A 20736-nucleotide genomic window follows, 5' to 3' on the forward strand; every position below is an offset into this window, starting at 1 on the left:
CTTATCGAGTAGCTTTATGTATGGTTCCTTATTGAACATGTTTTGGAAATCCAAATGTATTACATTTACTGATTCCCCATTATTCTACTTGTTACACCCTCAGTGAATTCATATAAATTTGTCAGGCATGATTTCCCCTTAATCATTTTAAACTGGTAACAATAATTAGTATAAAACAATCAGAAACAGGAACTCTTTAAGTGTTGCAATTTTTACAAAAAATTAAGTATATTTAGATGCAGAACATATATTTTCTGGGAGCATTTTCTCAAATTTATTCATAAGACAGTTTTTTACATTCTCACCTCTGTAGGATGCACAGTATTCTGATTTGGGTTATCTAAACTCTTCACTTTTAAAAAGAACTTAAAACAACTTACTTTGTATCAAGTGAAGCAGGCTTATGGGCTAAACCCAATCAAAATCTATTACTTGAGAAATGATCATTAGCTGTAATTTAAATAGCCAAGAATGAGTGACTAGTGACCACTGTAAGAGTAACTAATTAAATCCCAGGCATTTTAAAATGATTTAACTTTCCTTATCTATATTACAAAAAAATTTTTTTCATAACACTCAAGATTGAACATTCTTTGTAATTTTTTGATGCAACTTCAGGTCCAGTGTTTTTCCTTTCATCCTTATTTTAAAATGTGTCTATTCAGAATGTAAGAGCATTTGGTAGCCAAAATCTAAGTTCACCATCCTACAATCAGTGTATACTGACTGATGAAACAATGCTAATTATATTAAATGCTAATATACCCACCTATATCTATAAAGAACTGTAGTTAATCTTTTCAATTTGGGCATATCTTTCCTATAGATTGTTCAAAACGAATATGATTATATCACAAAAAATCTATTTTACTTGGGCAAAGGTTTGGTTTCCTTTGCAAAGTGATGACCTACCTACTTGTCTGGAGCATTATATTGTGATACACTTTGGATACTTTTTTGGATTGTGTTATCCAAAGGAAAAACTCTTTTAAGAACCTGTTGTTTGTGATGCCTTGGTAATGTTTTAGTTTACAAGGTTAAAGTACAAGTGGAGGTTCTGCAAAATCCAGTATTGATCATATCATGATCCTAATTTTGCAAAGCAAATAGGAGCTCTTTCCATTGGGTAATTTTTATCAAGTTTTGAGGATGCACTTTTTTATATATTGCTTACCAAAAATTGTTTGTTGCATGAGAGCCATGGATAGAAGTAATGGTAGTCATGTTCCTGCTTAAATTACCTTTATCCCTTTCAGAGGTGGCTGATGTAAGAGAGGTTATGTGAGACTTGAGCTTTCGGAAAGAGGTCCTCAGTATACCTGTCTCTACCAACTCTAGGAAGAGGCTGATGATATTGAGTGCAGTGCAGTTAGTACAGCTGCAAAGTGGTAGTTCTGTTCTCGTGCCATCCTGTGTTATAAGAAAATTGAGTAAGAGCAGCACCATTTAAACTAATAGGGCCAGAATTGCATTATAACCAATACATGCTTTAAAAGTTTGCGCTTTAGAAACAGTGTCCCCAATTTGTCAATCGTGTTATAGCAAATTCGCATGGACAAAATGTATGTTATAGCATAATGACTAGTATATCTGTGGTAGTTGCAATCGGCAAGGATTACATTCACAACTTTTGAGACACTGAAAGTTAACCCGTGGTCTTATTTTCAATTGAGTAAACTTTGTAAATGGGGTGTTGGTTTATGGTGATTGGAATGTCCATTGGCCAGAACAAACACAAGAGAACACTCTGTCAGATATGATCACTTCACCGAAAGGTGGAAGATATGTGGTGTGTAATGTTGATAATGATATGTTATTATTTGTACCATTTTCATTTATAACAAGTATATTACAGTAAAAGTAACATGCATTTGTATTCTTCCTCAGTTTCTTAGAGACGAGTCCTTTTTATTTTGAGAGAATATTTTATCTACTTTTGAATTTTCTCTTGTCAATAAATGTTCTTGAAACTTTCTTATTCAAACCTTTGAATGCAATTTATACACAACCCACTAAGGTGATGAGTTACTACCTGTAACCACATACAGTAACTAAATTGATAAACAATCAATACCTTTAGAGTTATACAGCATGGAAACAGACCCTTCGGTCCAACCAGTCTGTGTTGAACATAATCCCAAACTAAACTGGTCTGACCTGCCTGTTCCTGGCCCATATCCCTCCAACCCTTTCCTATTCACATAGTTATCCAAATTTATTTTAAACATTGTAACTGTACCATATCCACAGTTTCCTCAGGAAGTTCATTCCACACATGAACCACCCATTGTGTCTTTTTAAAATCGCTCTTCTCTCATCTTAAAAATGTGCCCTCTAGTTTTGAAATTTCCCATCCTTAGAAAAAGATAACTACGATTAACTCAATCTATACTCATCATTATTTTATAAACTTCTATCAGGTTGCCTCTCCTCCTCCTATGCTCAAATGAAGAAAGTCCCAGCCTGTCCAGCCTTTCTTTATAACTCAAGCCTTCCATGCCTGGCAATATCCTGGCGAATCTCTTCGGAACCCTCTCTAGCTTAATAATATCCTTCCTATAACTGTGCACCCAGAACTGGACGCAGTATTCCAGAAGAGGCCTCACCAATGCAACTTGCAATGTAGTTGAACTTGATTGCTGCTTTGGACCTGACTGGAATTGATATAGAAATTTTTAAAAAGTGATGGTGAAAGTCACTGAATTGTCCACATTTTAAAAACTTGCTGAACTCACAGAGTGCTTAATTAAAACAAGTATCGTCAGTAATTTTGAACTAGATTCTTCAGCCGCAGTTTTAAAATGATCAAAAGGAGCACCTTACTGAAAGCCAAGTGAGCTGAATTCATTTTCTAGTCCGTACGGTGCGTCATACCACGGAGTGCAGCCTCTATATTTATTGTCAACACCTTTCAGGTTGTAGCAGATGGGTAAGCATCTGGAGTGTGCCTTGAGTATGGAGATGTTGACAGCTGTTTATAGTTAAATGGTAGCAGTTGCAACTGGGTTACTCAAGGTATTCCTTCGTGGATCAAATTAAAATCTGTATGGTATTGACCTCTGAAGAAAGCAGTCAAAAACTGAACAGTTCATGATATTTTTATTGCCCTTACTTAACATTTTGATCATAAGTGTCCCCTGCTACCTAGGTGATAAATATTTTTGCTCTGTACAAGATCAAATGTTGACAGTTTTTCCTGTTTTGCTAGGATTTCTGAAGAACAGCTGTTGGAAGCTATTCCAGTCTGTGTTTATATGAGAGATGAGGTAAGTTTAAAAAAGAAATTCCCGCTATGTTTTCTTCAAAGATTTTTATGAATAGATGCTGTTGCAGCAAATTACCATCATGCCCTAAAGTATTAAGTGATTTATTTTGTGCATCTAAACCCTTTCTTTACAACTGGGCCCAATTGTGACACACAACAAATTCCTATCCTGCGCACTATCAACAATTGTAATTTTCTTGATGGAAAAAGCTGAAAATGTAATCTGTGATTGTAGACAAAAGAATTTATTAATATATCCATTATATTTTGGAGCTCATGGTACTCTAGTGTCTGTAAATCCTAGGATTCATATTTTGGAATGTATTAACCTACATTGGCAGCCATAGAGCTGCCATTCTATTTGAAAGTCAAAATTAGCTGGGAAGATCCATACAGATGAATAGTTGGACTGAAATTCTTTCTGAATATTCATTTATCAAAAATGTGAAGATTGTGGAAAGAGTCTCAGAATACCTGATCTACTGCCGTGAATTTTTCTGAGCCTGTTCTAGTACAATAAATATGTGATTGTGCTTTGCCGACATAGTGTGGTTCAAATAACTGTAATCTAGTCTTTTCCAGTGGTGTAAAAGAATGCTGCTACAGCTCTCAAATGGTTCAAAGCGCACGGTAGCGGAAAACTACTTTCATAGATGTGACACTTGCTGTAAAAATGTTGGAATAAAATCAGTGTTATAAAAATATTTTATGTTTTTGCAGCAGTTTGATTTGATCTAAAGCAGTTAAATCTTGCAGGTGCAGTGGCATCAAGCCGGATACCGGACACTGAGTCAGAACAGCAATTTTACCTCCCTGACTATCTTCCCAGTTGACACTGCATGCATGCAGAGTGCCTTGAGTGTGTAAAGGCATTAACATATGTCTAGTTATGGAAGATATTGGTTGTTAACTTTTAAGATAATTGTGCAGTGCATTTTGTTAGCCTCAATCTGTCTTTATCAGTATATATATCTCAAAGCATATTGATTCTTGGTATCCTGTACTGCAGGAGTGATCCCAGGTTAGCTGTGTTCACCAGGAGGAAATAACATATCATGAAGAGTAATTAAATTTCCAAGATCTTTTCACATCCATGACATTGAATTGCCAGTTATGTAAAATGATTTTCTGTGGTTTGCTTTCTCACCATGTGTCTGATAGCAACTTCAAGAACTGTGTAAAGCACAGTCATGATTGACCATTTAAGTCAGACACTGAGAACACTTAGCTTTAATGGAAATTGTTTGAGGCATTAAAAGTAGCTCTCACCATTATTCAGTTCAAAACTGCTGGAGCTGACGCCAGTCTAGCAATCTGAAACTATTGTTCAAGAAACCTTGTTACAGGAGTAGGCAGTGTGTACCACTACTATATCCATGTTATGCTTAGCTTCAGTGAAGCTGCAGTTTTCAGAATCTTACACTTGCTCCTGAAAATGTATGGCATAAGTTGGTAACAGCCAATATTGTCCAGTCCTGGATTTCAACAATCCAATGATTTATTTTTAAATTACTCAGTGGCACCAAGAGATTCTTTCTTGTGTAATATAGAGAATTGATTGTTTTAAGATTTAGCATTTTTCTATTTTTTTTCCCCTGATCCTGGAAAGTTCAACTACAGTTTAGTTTTGGCACCACCACCATACCCCTCCAGTTGGTACATTGGAATTAATGTACATTAATCATTTGATTTTGCAATTATTTCAGTTATTAAGAGATAAGGTAATCTTGTTGGTAGAAAGTTAATCCCAGAAGCCTAAAATAGGAATATATATTTTGAGAAGGAACAGTTCAATTTAAGACATGGAATGCTTTTAACTCCAGAATTGCCTAGAATTTGTAGTCCAGGATGATGTATAACATGGAGGTCATGATGTTGCTATAAACCTGCTGTCTTTATCCTTTTCTCTGTAATTGACTGAGATTTGAGAGATGATTCTGAAGAAGCTTTGATTAAGTTGTTGCAGTGCATCTTGTGAATCAGGCATGGCACTGCACTGATGGTTAAGAAGGTTTAAGGTTGCAGATGAGGTGGGCTGTTTTCTTCTGGATGGGGTTCAAGCTTCTGGAGTTGCAGTTTTCCAAGCACTTGGAGTGTATTCCATCATAGTGTTACGCAGATGATAAAAAGACTTTTAAGAGTCAGGAGGTGAGGCACTTGTCACAGAATACCCAGCCTCTGACCTCTTGCAGCCCAGTAACCTGCACTCCAAAGATGTGCAGGTTAGGTGAAGTGTTCATGCTAAATTGCCCGTAATGTTAGGTATAGGGGTAAATGTAGGGGCATGGGTGGGTTGCGCTTCGGCGGGTCGGTGTGGACCTGTTGGGCCGAAGGGCCTGTTTCCACACTGTAATGTAATCTAATCTAATCTAATATGTGACTGGTTAACTTTAACCAATTAGTTTCAACTCCTTGAACTGCACATCTTTTTAACCGCATTTAAAGTTCTGATTAAAAGTTCAAGGCATAATTTTTGGCAAGCCAGAAGCTAATAGGCAAGTTTAGAAAAGATCTGTTTGCCAAGTAAAACATTTTTCTAGCATTGGTTTAATTCTAACATCTTTGTTGCTCATGATCTTTTAAAGGTATTTTCTATGAATTGATGCTTTGAACTATTTGAGAAGTGTTTTCTTTTGCACTTAAAAGGTCCACTTCAGTTATTCTGTAAGCAAATACTGTTTAAGAAGTGCAGAAGTAATTTAGACATGGAAGAATAATCAACCAACTTAAAACAGTAAGCAGTTTAAATACTTTGGCATTATTCTCCATTTCTGTAATATGTTATTTTGAATGACTGGATTGTGCTGGTGATATTTAATTTGTTTAGACATAAGGACAATTTGTCTGTCTTTATCCAAAGTGTATGTTAACTGTAATAATTGGCTAAGATTTATTTTGTTTGACATCTCTGGATGTTCCAGTCTCCAAAGTTGTAGCTGGTTGCCAGTTTGGAAGGTTTAAAAAAGCTCATGTTAATGACAGATAATAAAAGTAATGATCAAAAAAGTGATAAATTCGAAACACTGCACATGCAGAAGATATAACTGTGGCTATAATAGTAAAATAATGTACAGGAATGGGTCATGCTGCATTGCGAAGCTTTGGTTTGCAGACTGGATAGTTAGATTCTTTCTGAGACCTCTGAGACAGCACTGTAAAACTAATTGGTGTGCTTGAAATAATTGTATACTGTTACATCAAAATATGCCTGCCATTATTTAAACGTTAGTGGTAAATGTTGTAAGTTTGGTTTTAAAGTATGGAAGTTTAAATAAAATTCCTTTCACATTAAACTTGATGAAACCAATTCCAGCTGAGCCATACCGTTTGCAAACTTAGTGTCCTTTTTGACTCAGACCTCAAGCCCTGTTCTTCACCTAGACCACCTACTTGCACCTCTAATAAGACCTATCTGTGCCTCTGTTTCCATCTGCTGAAGCCCTCATCTGTGTTTCTGTTACCTCAAGCCTAAACAATTCCACTGCTATCCTTGCCACCATTCCATCTTTTCTTTGTAAATGTGAGGTCAACTAAAACTCTATTGCCTATATCTTAATTCACAGCAAGTTCTGTTCACTGATTACCTTTGTTTTGCTCATTGACTTCTGTTGACTCCAGGTTAGGCAGAGTTTAGAATTTAAAATTCTCTTTCTTATGTTAAGATCCTTCCATTCCCTCTTCTAAATCTTTAAGCACTAACATGCATCCAGGGATGCAGTATACGTCCCATTCGGTCATTTGTGTATCCCCAATTTTGTTTGTCCCATATTGATTGCTGTGCCTTCAACTGGTTCCTAAACTCTGGAAATCCCTTTTTAAACCCTTTCAATCTTTTTGTTTCTTCTCCTAAGTTGCTCCTTAAAACCTACCTCAATGCCCAAACCTCTCATGCGCCTCAGAGTTAATTTTTTTCTGATAATTCCTGTGAGAAGCGCCTTTGGATGACTTAACTGCATTAAGATTTTATGTAGCTGCAAGTCATGAATGTTTGGCATACAGGTGAATCCTAGGCATGAAATATTTGTAAAAGGGCTTCTTAGCTTGCAAAAGAATTTTGTCAATAAGTAACAGAAAGGCATTGTCTGATATGAAGTCCTGAATGCAACATTATTTTATAGCCAATCGACACTTTGGTCTAAATGACTTGAATGTAGTGTTGAGCTTCAACAAAGTGCAATATTAGAAGCATGCAATTCTGCTGTGCAACAAGAAATTTGAGCATTTCTTGAGTATGAAATTTTGCTATTTTAATTTTAACCAGTTTAAAATGTAACCAGACCAGCACGTCTGCTAAAATAGAAGGGGAGGAATTTTCCGTGTAGGATAGTTGAATGTTGGCACAATTAACAAACAGTGCAGGTTCAAATCTTTCGTATTACCCTAATTCAGATTTATTATCTTTAAAAATATCAACATTTTTAGTGTTTCTACATCAATTCAGCATACCATCTGGTAAAAACTTTTGATACCAAAATCTCAAAACAGAATTCAGAGGTTTTCAAGTTTATAAATTTCAGGAGTATGAGATCTAGTCTTGGAACTTTTGTTTTTGAGATGAAGATTGGTGCCAGGCCAGAGATTCATTAGATAAAAACAATGACTGCAGATGCTGGAAACCAGATTCTGGATTAGTGGTGCTGGAAGAGCATAGCAGTTCAGGCAGCATCCAAGGATAGAACATAGAAGAATACAGCGCAGTACAGGCCCTTTGGCCCTCGATGTTGCGCCGATCCAAGCCCACCTAACCTATACTAACCCACTATCCTCCATATACCTATCCAATGCCCGCTTAAATGCCCATAAAGAGGGAGAGTCCACCACTGCTACTGGCAAGGCATTCCATGAACTGACGACTCGCTGAGTGAAGAACCTACCCCAACTTCAGTCCTATATCTACCCCCCCCACCTTAATTTATAGCTATGCCCTCTTGTAATACCCGACTCCATACGCGGAAAAAGGTTCACACTGTCAACCCTATCTAACCCCCTAATCATCTTGTACACCTCAATCAAGTCACCCCTAAACCTTCCTTTCTCTAATGAAAACAGCCCCAAGTGTCTCAGTCTTTCCTCATACGATCTTCCTTCCATACCAGGCAACATCCTGGTAAACCTCCTCTGCACCCGTTCCAGTGCCTCCACATCCTTCCTATAGTATGGCAACCAAAACTGCACACAATATTCCAGATGCGGCCGCACCAGAGTCTTATACAACTGCATCATGACCTCAGGACTCCGGAACCCAATTCCTCTACCAATAAAAGCCAGTACGCCATATGCCTTCCTCACCGCACTATTTACCTGGGTGGCAACTTTCAGAGATCTGTGTACATGGACACCAAGATCCCTCTGCTCATCCACACTACCAAGTATAAGGGCGCAGGCTCAGAGGGCCGATGTGTCTACTCATGCACTGTGTAGATCTTTGTGGTAAACCTCCCTCCGACTTTCCACATCAAACACTGGTATGACAGGGTTCGTGTATATTTGGATATTAAGTGAGGCTTCTTCGACATGGTCCTCATCAAACTCTCCCAGGACAGTTACGAGATCGTGTTAGATACAGATAATACCTTCCTGACACTATCCCCATCAAATAATATGTGATATGAATAAAACGGCGTTGGATACAAAGTAATACACGACTAGAGGTCCCCCACCAAAATTCCCAGAACAGGGACAGCATTGGGTCAGATATGCATTAAATCTTCTTGTCCACCGTCCCTATCAAATACTCCCAAGGCTGGAACAATATGGGTTTAGATACACAGCAGAGCTGCCTCTATACTGTTCCCATCTAACAAACCCATTACAGGGTTAGGAGGGGGTTAAAGGCAGAGGAAATCTCTCTCTGTACTGTCCCTCATTCATCACTCCAATTACTGGGACAGAATGTGACTACGTACAGAGTAAAAATGTCTCGACACTGTCCTCATCAAACTCTGCGAGAACAGGGAGAGAACGAGGATTGATACAGCATAAATAGTGCTCTGCACTGTGCTCAGTAAAAACTCCCAGGATTCATACAGGACCTGGTTAAATACAGAGAAGAGCTCTTTCGACAAGGTCCACATCAAATACTCCAAGGACTGGGACAGTATGACAAGAGATGCAGAGAAAAGTTATTTTAACACTGTCTACATCAAACACTCCAAAGATACGGACAGCACACCCTAATTTAAGACTGAGTAGAGGAGGAATTTCTTTTCTCACACAGTTTGAGTTCTTTGTACCTCCTTCCAACACAGAACTTGTGTATGTTTAAATCTGATATCGATTCTTGATCCAGTAAGGGAATCCAGTGTGTTGGAAAAAGTGCAAGAAAGTGGGTTTGAGGTCTGTAAAAATAGCCAAGATCCTTTGGAATGGCACAACAGGGTCGAGGGGCCAGACCGACTATTCCAGCTCTTATTTTCTTTTTGTTGCCTTATGTACACCTCATAATCATACTGCTCACTATTGGGTATGATGTGAAAATAGTTGCATCTATCCACTCTACCATGCTGTTTTTCTGAGTCTCCACCTAATAAAGGCACTCCAATCCCACAACACTACTCAGATCACAGTTGCAAAGCTGTGAACAGTTTTATACCTCTGATATCAGGAAAGGTGTTCTGGCATTCAATGCAGTGCAGTGAGGATTCGCTAGAATGACAGTGGGTGTGGAGGGACACTCTTACGAGGAAAGCTTGAGTAAGTTGTGCTTCTGCTCATTGGCAAATAGAAAGTTTGTTGTTTTTCTTTCCCTGCCTAAGAAATGAAGGACTTGCCACAGAGAGAGTGCAGCAGACAGTCACGAGGCTGATGCTAAAGATGTCGAGGATGACGTCTGAGGACAGATTACATCTTTTAGGGAATTGACTGGAATTCAGAAGAACTCGAAGAGATCTGATTTAAAATAATGCAACTGCAACAGATCTGTACAGAATAGGTGCAAGGAGGATATTCTTCATGCTTGGATACTCCAAATTCATGGTGAAAGTCGCAAGATGTTGGCCAAGTCACATCGAACACCAGACTCGTTTCTGTTCTCAAGTATATCAATGTTTGATTTGGACAGAACATGGAGAGATAAGCTAGAGGAGGGTGGGGGTGGGAAGAAAGTAGCATAGAGTACAGTGGGTGAGTGGGGGAGGGGATGAAGGTGATAGGTCAGGGAGGAGAGGGTGGAGTGGATAGGTGAAAAAGGAGATAGGCAGGTAGGACAAGTCATGGGGACAGTGCTGAGCTGGAAGTTTAGAACTAGGGTGAGGTGGGGGAAGGGGAAATGAGGAAACTTGAATTCATTAGCTGATTGTAAGGAATCCAAATAGAAAATAATTACCTAGTTGTGCCCAAGGTTTAGAATTTCCCATTGCTATGCACTAAACTGGCTTGAAAATGTTGTAATGATAATTTGCAAAGGGACAAAAATATTAGAACAGTGGAATAAAATATACATTTCAAAGGCTGTGAATAAGGTGGAAAGTATGGTAGGAGCTCACATAGCATTTTGTAATCTTGTTTACTTTGGCCTTTATGGCACAGTATCTGTTCCATTTTCGTAGCTGGGAAATGCAGATTGGATTAACTTGTACTTCCATTTGGTAGACACAACTTGAGTATTGCTGACAAAAGATTGCTATCCTACATTCGTTAGGACAGAATCACAAGAATGCCAAATTTGAAAGGGAACAACAATTTATATTGCATGAGAAAAAGAGTTGTTAGGTGGACTACAGCAGACGTGCCCTGGAAATTCTTGTGATTCTGTCTTGCAGAGTGTAATAAGAAAAGCTTTGTCTTTTTTATATTAAATTCTTGTACTGTTAGGATGAGTATCTGAGTACTCAGCAAAGCACGCACGTACTTTGGAAATACTTCTTTATTTTACTGCAGCGTTTCTCAAACTATCTAGGTTGCAGGATCACGTTTCAATTGGATTCGTAATCATGCATCCCTATCTAAATTATAATACTGTGTCACTCTTGTAATGAAAGCATGTAAGGTTGAGTGTGTCTATTGCTCACTGCAGTCTCTTTTCTGTGAATTTAAAACAGAAAAAATTATCTTGTGATTTTAAACTGCATCTGGTTGAATCCATGTTTTATCTGCAAGAATTTATATTGAGTTAATGGAGGTAATTTTACATTTTTGATGCATGTTCTTTCACTTTGTGGTCTGTTTCAGATAGCTGGAGAATCTGCACTAAAGGCAACTACTCTAAAATCACTTGGACTTACTGATGGTAGTGCCATCATTAGGTAAGAAGCCAACCATATTTGAGCAGATATATTTTGGCAAAAATTGTTGGTGTTAAAGCTATGATCTCCAGTTCTGTGATTTAGCAGGAATAATCATATTAAGTACATGATCATCATTGGTAATCTAAATGTAACAAGATTTTTGGCCTTGCCAAACAAGTCTTAAAAGCTGTTTAGGGTGGGAGAGAGGAGCACCATTAATCTGAAAGAAAATGCTGGTAGTGTACTGCAGACTTGGTTGAAAAAGAGAACAGGCAAGTTCATGTTTCAGGTGGAGACATTTCAGTAGATACCAATTTGATTTAGGATCTTTAACTGAAACATTAGCTTGTATTTTCTTCTTTCAGGCTGACGTTCTATTTTCATAACAGTTTCTGTTATGGAAAAAGGCCCATTTTCTGCTGCTTGTATGTGGCATATTATGCAAGCAGAGTTTTCTTGAAAAATGTGCTCATAATTAAAATTATTCTTTGTGAGATTTTAACATATTATGAGGAGGAATATTTTTAGAAATTTAAATTGTGTGACGTAGTTAACAATTAACTTGCCTGATTGATGGCAGTTATGATACCTAATTAGACAAATCCTAAATTATTGAAATGCGATGACTCAGATTATCTTTTTGAAGAGTTGGCTATTACAGTCAATGTTTTTGTGCAATCATGGATAGCTGGAGTGATTAATGGCACTCACTAAAGGACAAAATGAGGCAAGGTAATCTTTGATTGCTGAAGGTTGTTGTGAAGCTGAAAGAAAAACACGCTTCTAAGTGAAACAGCATGCAGTTCTGTAACATTGGATAGGGGCAGGGTAGGGCTGCAAAACTTGCTCTTAAATGAAATTTGTTCTTACATGACTTTCTTTTAATTGAATTAATCTGTTCTAGAAAATAGGCAGCATATGTTTTTGTGTAATCCATATTTAATTTCTTCATATGGTATATGTTTTTTAAAAAAACAGATACCTGACAGCTATTGCGTGGATTGTATACTTCAGAGGACAGGTGGAATGTAATTAAATGTTCAGAACAAATTCCGTGAAGCATAGTATTTTATATTCTGTCACATTTGTATAGTTGAATGCCATTTCTGAAAATTAGGTTTTGTAATTCTATTGAGTTCTAATATGTTGAACCAAGTTTCACAATTAATGAGCCATTGCATTTTAAAATTTGTTCTTGGAATCAAAGTGAACTGGTATGAATGTATTTATTACCCATTCTTAGTAGCACCCAGAAAGTGTTTTATAGGCCACCTCCTTGAACTGCTCATATTTCACAGCAGTTATTTACAACCAAATATCTTGCCAGTCACTTCAAACAGTATCAAGTCATCAACGTGGTGTGAACTGTTCACGTATTTGCTGAGACTGCATAGTATCCATTTAAAATTTCCATAGATACCTGGTAGCTTGATGCAGTTTTTCTAAGCAATGACCGCAAATCACCAAATCTATTGAACTAATTTTCATAACTTAGATTATTAGGGTTTGACTGCTAGATTGAGAGTCCACTACCGTAACCCTAAAACATGACCACTATCAATTTGATTTTGCTAATTGATGTTTAGAAGCAGAACGAGACCTTATAATCTGGGTGAACTAAACTTCATAATCACGAGTTCTAAAACCAGATCCTTTTATTATTTTACTGCATATATAATAACACAATGCGCTTATAATACATAAGTTGTTTCAAACTATTTGTTTGCTTTGGAAGTAAGGTATTAAACTTGAAATCCCTAGTTTTTTGTATGGTGTTGATGGTTCTGTCCTGCACTCCAGTGGGGTGATACATGATTTCTTTTAGTTACCTTTGTCATTTTATCTCTTTACATGTATATTCAATTGATGTTGGTTGTGGGTGAATGTTTATTTACTCACCTCCTTTCTCTCCTGTTGTATGCTTTTGTTTTCTTTTCAGAAATGTGATAGTGCCTACAAGCAATGGTATAGTATTTATTCAGTCTTTATGGAGGACTCACGCTGTTGTTTTATCTCCTTTGTAATGCAGCATCTCACCTCCTCTTCGCACAAATTGATACTGTGATTCATTCTCTGTATATTACTGCATTTTTTCTTTTCAATTGTATCAAGGTGGATCTTGGTTATTGTGCTATATTTGTCACTTCATGTTGTCTTTCGGACTGCTTTTACCTGTAATTATGTCATTAAATTGTGTTGCTGTACAGCCCATGTTGCATATGTACTTAATTTTAACCTTGTAATTGAATAGCATCAAAAAACATTGTTTCTGCCCTTTACCCTTTTACATGAATAATTGATTTGTATTGGAAAAAATTCTTGGAGGGCATTCTACATGCTCTTGATGATGCTCAAAAATATGGCTGATCTACAAATTCACGAAGACCAGTTGGAAGCTGAGACTGCAGGACCCCATTGTGACAGCCCTTCAAATGTAGCAATCTTGATCTGCCTGTATATTTTGAGGAAGTTAATGGCCCTAACATTGTGTTCCTTTTTTGTATTCTAGTTTGTCAATATATTTCTGTCTTTGCAAAAGTCAGTGACTATGTAGACTAAGTCAATGCTGATTTCGACTTAGGTTGTTCTTGGATTGGCAGCTTAGTGCTGTGCTTTTCTTCACCTTTCTCTCCAACATTTCTTGATGATTCCTCAAAGGAGCGGTGAAGAGAAATAAACCCCTCCTAAAGCAGGCATTCCTTTGACTGATAAAATGATCAATTGTAACTTTAGATCTCAAAGAAAAGGCATTAACTGCTAACTAATGTAAGTCAGTGTTGGCTGAATAAAGCAAACGTGAAATACAGTAAGTAGAGAAATTATGCACCAACACCTTTATTTCTTGCATTTTGTTGAATGGTGAAATAATTAATTTTATGATTATCTGTGTAAATACTTTATTTTGTGCACACCTTGAAAAGGAGTACAGGTTCAAGGATAACATGGAAGAAATAATTTTGCTGTTTTTATCACAAATGGTATCGTCTACATGGATGTATAGATGATTAAAGAAGCTACACAATAACAGGTTAATGTATGAAGGAGTGTTATAGAATTGAAGTTGCTGAACCTATAGCATGCTGAAGGTTTCAAATCTCTATGAAATTGATTTTGATAGTAGCAAGGCATGAAAGGGCATTGGGGAGGCAGGTAAGAAAAGTAAACCCAAGAATCACAAATGTTTTGGAAATAAATTGAAGCTTTCATATATGTGCATTAATGCTTCAACCTTGTGTACTATTTGGGAATATGAATTGCGAACATTGTTTTTATATACATGATTCATAATATTAATTAAATTTAAAAATGAACATGGTTACAACAATATATTTTGTTGTGTAATCAGCCCTACCAAAGTTGCTTTGTTCCATTTGCAGCAATGCACATTACTGTATTGCCTTATTCTACAGTTGTACGAAGTACTGATTGCTGAACTTTAAAAGAATTCATGACAAGCCTGCCCTGCCCTGACGTTCAGCAAAAACACGGTTGATCTGCCCCAGACATCAATTTTTTTTGTGCCAGCTCAAATAGCTATCCTCTCCCCAATATCTCAAAATTCTATCTGCCTCTTCTTTAAATACTTGCAATTATCTCGCTTCCACAACTCTTTGGAGTAGAGAATTCCAGACATTCATCACTGTCTGGGAGAAGTTCCTTTGCATCTCTGTGTTAGGTGAGTGACCTTTAGATGAGCCAAAAATTATACACGCTACTCTGGGTGTAGCCTTACCAACATTGGGTATAATTGCAGCAAGACTTTCATATCTTTAAACTCTAAATACCTAGCAATAAAGGCCAAAATTTGATTGTTTTCTTAATAGTTGTTGCACCTGCATGCAACCTTAGTGTTTCATGCACAAGAACACCCAGATCCTTCTGCATTGCACTTTTTTGAGTCGCTATTTAAATAATAGTTGATCTTTTGATTCTTCTACTAATAATGCCAACAATACAGTACGGTTGAGGACGTGGTTGAATGAAATAAATAACTCTGCTTCCAAAAAACACATTGCTTCCAAACTTTTGAGTTGGTCTCCATTTTCTGGTCTCATTTGTATAAGTCCATTTTAAGAATGTTTGTTAGTTCAGTTGGTTGCATGGCTGGTTTGTGACGCAGAGTGTTGTGAACAGCATGAGCTCAATTCCTGCACTGGATGGACTCTCCTTCTCAAAACTTCCCTTCCTGGAGGCATGGTGACCTTCAGCTTAAACCCCTACCAAGTGTATCTCATGAGAGAGCAGCCCTATGGTCCTCTGGTACTATGGCAACTTTACTTCATTTATACATCCAGAGATAGTAAACTTTTGTATATTCATACACCACTGTTATTTTAGATTAGCTAGCATTCCTAGCTAAGCAGTCCTGCTTCAAACACCTTGATGCTTGATGTTTTGAAAGTGGTATTGTTTGCATTGTGACAATAGCTAAACCAGAACTTGCCTGACTCTTGCCTGACTACTCCGTTCATATGGTTCTGTGATTTATTTTTTGATAATTCTGTATCATTATTTCACACAGATATGTTTTGAAGAGATCCAATGTGGATGCACAAAATGGAGCAATGGATTTGGCTTCAATTTCTGACAAACAGCCAGTGAACAAATCTGAATCAAAAACTGTGCTGATCGAGGTTGTTGATGGCTCTGCGACTGAACCAGGCTCCGTTTGTTCTGTCGATGATTCTAGTCCTAATGGGTTGAGCACAGAGATTAATTTGCACAGAACTGTGGAGGAGTTTGCACAGAAGGAAGTGCCATCAATGGACTTGACACAAGAACGAAGCAAAGACAGTACAGATTCTTTTCAGAAGAAAGATGAAGACAAATTGTCACCTGAACAGATCAGCTCTGAATCATCAGAAAATCCACGTGATGGTTCAGCACAGCTTCTTGCTCCTGATTCAAGTCCTTCCTCAGAATATTCTGATGTTTCAGACTGCATTGCCTCATCCACCATAAACAATGAAAGTCCTGAACTTTCCTCCTTTCCAACAGGAAGTCAAGATCTGAGCAACTCGGGAATGGATCGTAATCAGTTTATCCTTGATGAACCATCAAAGACAACAGCACACTCTTCTACTTCAGCTGGTCCACCACATCCAAAGAAATCAAAAACTGTTCCTCAGCAGTCACCTTTAAAGGTAAGAAATTAGATATTCGTTTAGTTTGGGGAAAAAAATGTCCATTGCTGATGCAACAAGTGCAAGGAAGCACAATTTGCATTTATTCTGTAATTTGTAGTAACAGGCCACGCAGTTATGTCAACACTTTAGGTGTTTGCACTTCTGCCAGGATCTTATGTTACCGTACAAGTATGAAAGCCTTTAATACCAATCATGGTGACTTTTTTTCTCCCCCTCTTTGCAGATAGAATCTGTTGTAATAACTGTGATATAATCGTCATGTAGCAATTTAAAACACAGTGCTTTTTATTTTTGGCATTCCTAGCCTTTCCTTCCTCTACTAATCCTAGGCTTTTAAGACCCACGTTTCATTTTACTTAGTCACTTCCTTTTGACTCGCCTTGTCTGACTTTAAATCTTCTTGATGCTGAATTACATGGTGAAAGTCAAATATTCCTCCTTCGATGTTTACTCCAAACCACACTCAGACCTCTTACTGTCATGGCTGGCAGTACTTTAGGAATTCGATAAGCTTCCAGTTGCAAACTAGAATGTTCACTTCCTTAACTTTGTAATCACATTGTATTGATACTATGGCAAACAAATGTTGGGGGTGGCTTGTAAAACATCTTAGAAGTGTGTGAATATTTAATTGAAACTTGCCTGCTTGTCACCTTTGGCAGTCTATACTGACTACTGATAGAATGTAAAGCCTTTGTCTGGCAAGCTGCAAATCAGACCTTTTGCTTCTGAATTTCATGTACTCCCAAACCCAGAACTTGATGATGTTGGCCTGATCCATGCCAGAAGGTAAAATGTAAGAAATATTACTACACAGTATTTAGATTGAAGTAGCGTCATTAGGATTGTTGATATTTAAGGTTGCCGTAGATTGGCAATGTTAAATTGCCCCGTAGTATGCAGATTAGGTGAGTTAGCTATGGTAAATGTGCGATTTCAGGGATAGGAGGGGATGCTGTTGGAGGTTTGGCACAGACCTGATGGGCTAATGGTCTCTATCTGGCTTGCAGCGGTTCTACAATGTTTACTGACTAGAATGCTACCATCAACCATGGCTGTTGGAATATGAGCTGGGCTTCACAAAATCTCTGTTGATCCATTGTCTTATGGACACAGGCATAAACCTGTCCTAGTTAAAACTCTGGAAGTAGATGTGTAACATATTATTTTGATTTGGAAGTAGTGGTAATTTCACTTATCAGAAGAGTGCTTATTTCTGACACTAGGATCTGAACTTTCCCATTTTTATTCCTGCAGTCTTTAAAAGTCCGCCTTTGGTCACCAGTCTTTTACAGCACAGCTGAAGGGTTTCTGGTACAATCTTCTGGAAGGCATCCAATGTAGGCTTTTCCCTTTAGCTTCAAGCTAAAAACATCTCCCATTAGATGATCTCTTTTCCAATTTTGTTTTTTGTTGAATTCTAGTTCCCAGTTTTGGACTGCATTTTGGACAATAAATCTAGCATCTACTCTACCTGAGGTGTGGACCTGATTCTTATACTTGACTTCTAAGAAGCTTCAAGGTGCACAAGTCAAAAATGTTTGAAACAACCTGTTGAGACGTTGTGGCACACCACTGGAGCAAGTGTGACTTGGAAAACTGATATCATTTAGCTGCTTCTCTCAATCCAGGCTTGCCTACTGGTCATGCTCCAACTGAATTTGCAGAGATACCCCAAAGTAAAGAATTTCACTGAGACTCTACACATCTCCATTGACAAGGTGACACTAATGACCTGTTCCAAGGTAGAAATGAAAATTAACTACTTTTTAATTCAAAAGCTTTCTTTAATTCTGGAAAAACATATGAATAACTTTTACGAGAATTACTGCAGAGGTCATGCCTCCTATTCTTTAGCTTGGTAAACCTGTTTTAGATTAGATTAGATTAGATTAGATTACATTACAGTGTGGAAACAGGCCCTTCGGCCCAACAAGTCCACACCGACCTGCCGAAGCGCAACCCACCCATACCCCTACGTTTACCCATTACCTAACTCTACGGGCAATTTAGCATGGCCAATTCACCTGACCTGCACATCTTTGGATTGTGGGAGGAAACAGGAGCACCCGGAGGAAACCCACGCAGACACGGGGAGAACGTGCAAACTCCACACAGTCAGTCACCTGAGGCGGGAATTGAACCCGGGTCTCAGGCGCTGTGACACAAGCATAAATCTGCCCCAATTAAAACTTGGGAAGTAGATGTGTAACAATGGTCCATAAAGGATGTTACTTTGATGTGGAAGGAGTGGTAATTTCACCTTGGAAGAGTGATATAATCATCCTCCAGCTGCCCCTATGTGAAATGAGATTTTTCCATCCTCCACTTTACTGACATTACACCTTGTTGAACACAAAATTTGCTGAAAAGAATGTATTTGTCAGTTTGGCGCACTTTATTTCTGTGTTGAAAGAAGAACTATCCTGTCTTTGATTTTGTTTTACCATTTCTTGGGCACATGAGCTATAGATAACGTTGAGTTAGAGTCTATTCCAAGTATCAGCCTATGTTTTTCTGAACCATTCACTTGGAGCTGTGAGTTCTGTTAACCCAATCTCTTGCCTCTTTTGGTCGCTATTCTTCCAATGTGTAAGTAGCTTATCTCCTCTCTTCACAGTCATGGCAGATTGGGGTAGAAATTGGGCATTGTCAGTTTTTTGTGCAATAGTCTATCTTAAAGCTTAGTGTTAATTGCCAAGAAGCAAAAATGGCCCTTGGTTGAGTGATATGCTCTTCTTGTAGGATGTGGGAGTTGAGGGGGAGTTTACATGTTACAGAGGATTATATCTGTAATAAATGCTATTGGTTGCAAATCCTTTCAGATTGAATGGATCGGTTGGAGTGACATTTAGAGGCCTTGAGGAATTTACAAGACCAAGGCGATGTGTTGCAAGGCAGTTAAAGAAAGGGAAAAAAGTCGCAGATAGTCACATAGATGGGTTAACTCCATGAAAGGTAAGAGAGGTAGGTAGGTAGTGCAGGAGTCTTTTGTGGCTATCTCCATTTCAAACATGTATGCTGTTTTAGAAAATGTATGGGGTAATGGATTTTCAGGGGAATGTAGCACGAACACCCGAGTTTCTGATGTTAAGACTGGCTCTAATGCAATGAGGGGTCCGTTGGGTTCCAAGAGACCGATTGTGTTAGAGGACTCTCTAGTCCGAGGCACAGACAGACATTTCTGTGGCCAGCAGCGAAAAATCAGAATAGTGCTTTGTCTTCCTAGTGCCAGGATGAAGGATGTCTCAGAGAGGGTGCAGAATGTCCTCAAGGGGAAGAGGGGCCAGCAGGAGGTCATTGTACACGTTGGAACCAACGATATAGGGAAGGAAAAGGATGAGATTCTGAAGGGAGAGTATAGAGGGTTAGGCAGGAATTTAAAAAGGAGGTCTCGAGAGTGGTGATATCTGGATTACTTCAGGTGCTACAAGCTAGTGAGGGTAGGAATAACAGGAGAGAGCAAATGAATGCATGGCTGAGGAGCTGGTGTATGGGAGATGGATTGGAAGGGCAATATACTGGTAGGGAGGTTTGCTAGAGGTGCTCGGGAGGATTTAAATTACTACGGTTGGGGTGGGGGTGAGACCCAGGGAGATAGTGAGTAACTGTGGTTCTGTTCGCCGAGCTGGAAGTTTTTGTTGCAAACGTTTCGTCCCTTGTCTAGGTGACATCCTCAGTGCTTGGGAGCCTCCAGTGAAGCGTTTCTGTGGTGTTTCCTCCGACATTTATAGTGGCCTGTCCCTGCCGCTTCCGGTTGTCCGGAAATCTTCTCACAAACTTAGATAGTGAGTAAAGAGATCAATCTGAGACTGGTACAGTTAAGAAAAGAAAGCAAGTCAAAAATTCAGGGCAGGCAGGGACAAAGCAGAGAACTTGGTAGGACTGATAAATTAAACTGCATTTATTTCAATGCAAGAGGCCTAACAGGGAAGGCAGATGAACTCAGGGCATGGTTAGGAACATGGGACTGGGATATCCTCGCAATTACAGAAACATGGCTCAGGGATGGACAGGAGAAAGTGAGGTCTGCAGATGCTGGAGATCAGAGCTGAAAATGTGTTGCTGGAAAAGCGCAGCAGGTCAGGCAGCATCCAAG

At 38.4% G+C, this 20736-nt stretch overlaps 1 protein-coding gene across 3 annotated transcripts in view; it reads left to right on the forward strand.

The window, feature by feature from the left end:
• aspscr1 (ASPSCR1 tether for SLC2A4, UBX domain containing) overlaps positions 1-20736 on the forward strand; it is a 218758-nt gene that overhangs the window by 68448 nt on the left and 129574 nt on the right. For all 3 annotated transcript variants that reach the window (XM_043714989.1, XM_043714988.1, XM_043714990.1), the window contains exons 5-7: positions 3209-3266; positions 11435-11508; positions 16013-16634. In XM_043714989.1, the coding sequence (XP_043570924.1) occupies positions 3209-3266; positions 11435-11508; positions 16013-16634 (754 nt within the window). The remainder of the gene's footprint in view (positions 1-3208; positions 3267-11434; positions 11509-16012; positions 16635-20736) is intronic.

This window comes from Chiloscyllium plagiosum, chromosome 24 (genome assembly GCF_004010195.1).
Source record: "Chiloscyllium plagiosum isolate BGI_BamShark_2017 chromosome 24, ASM401019v2, whole genome shotgun sequence".
Classification (NCBI taxonomy): Eukaryota; Metazoa; Chordata; class Chondrichthyes; order Orectolobiformes; family Hemiscylliidae; genus Chiloscyllium; species Chiloscyllium plagiosum.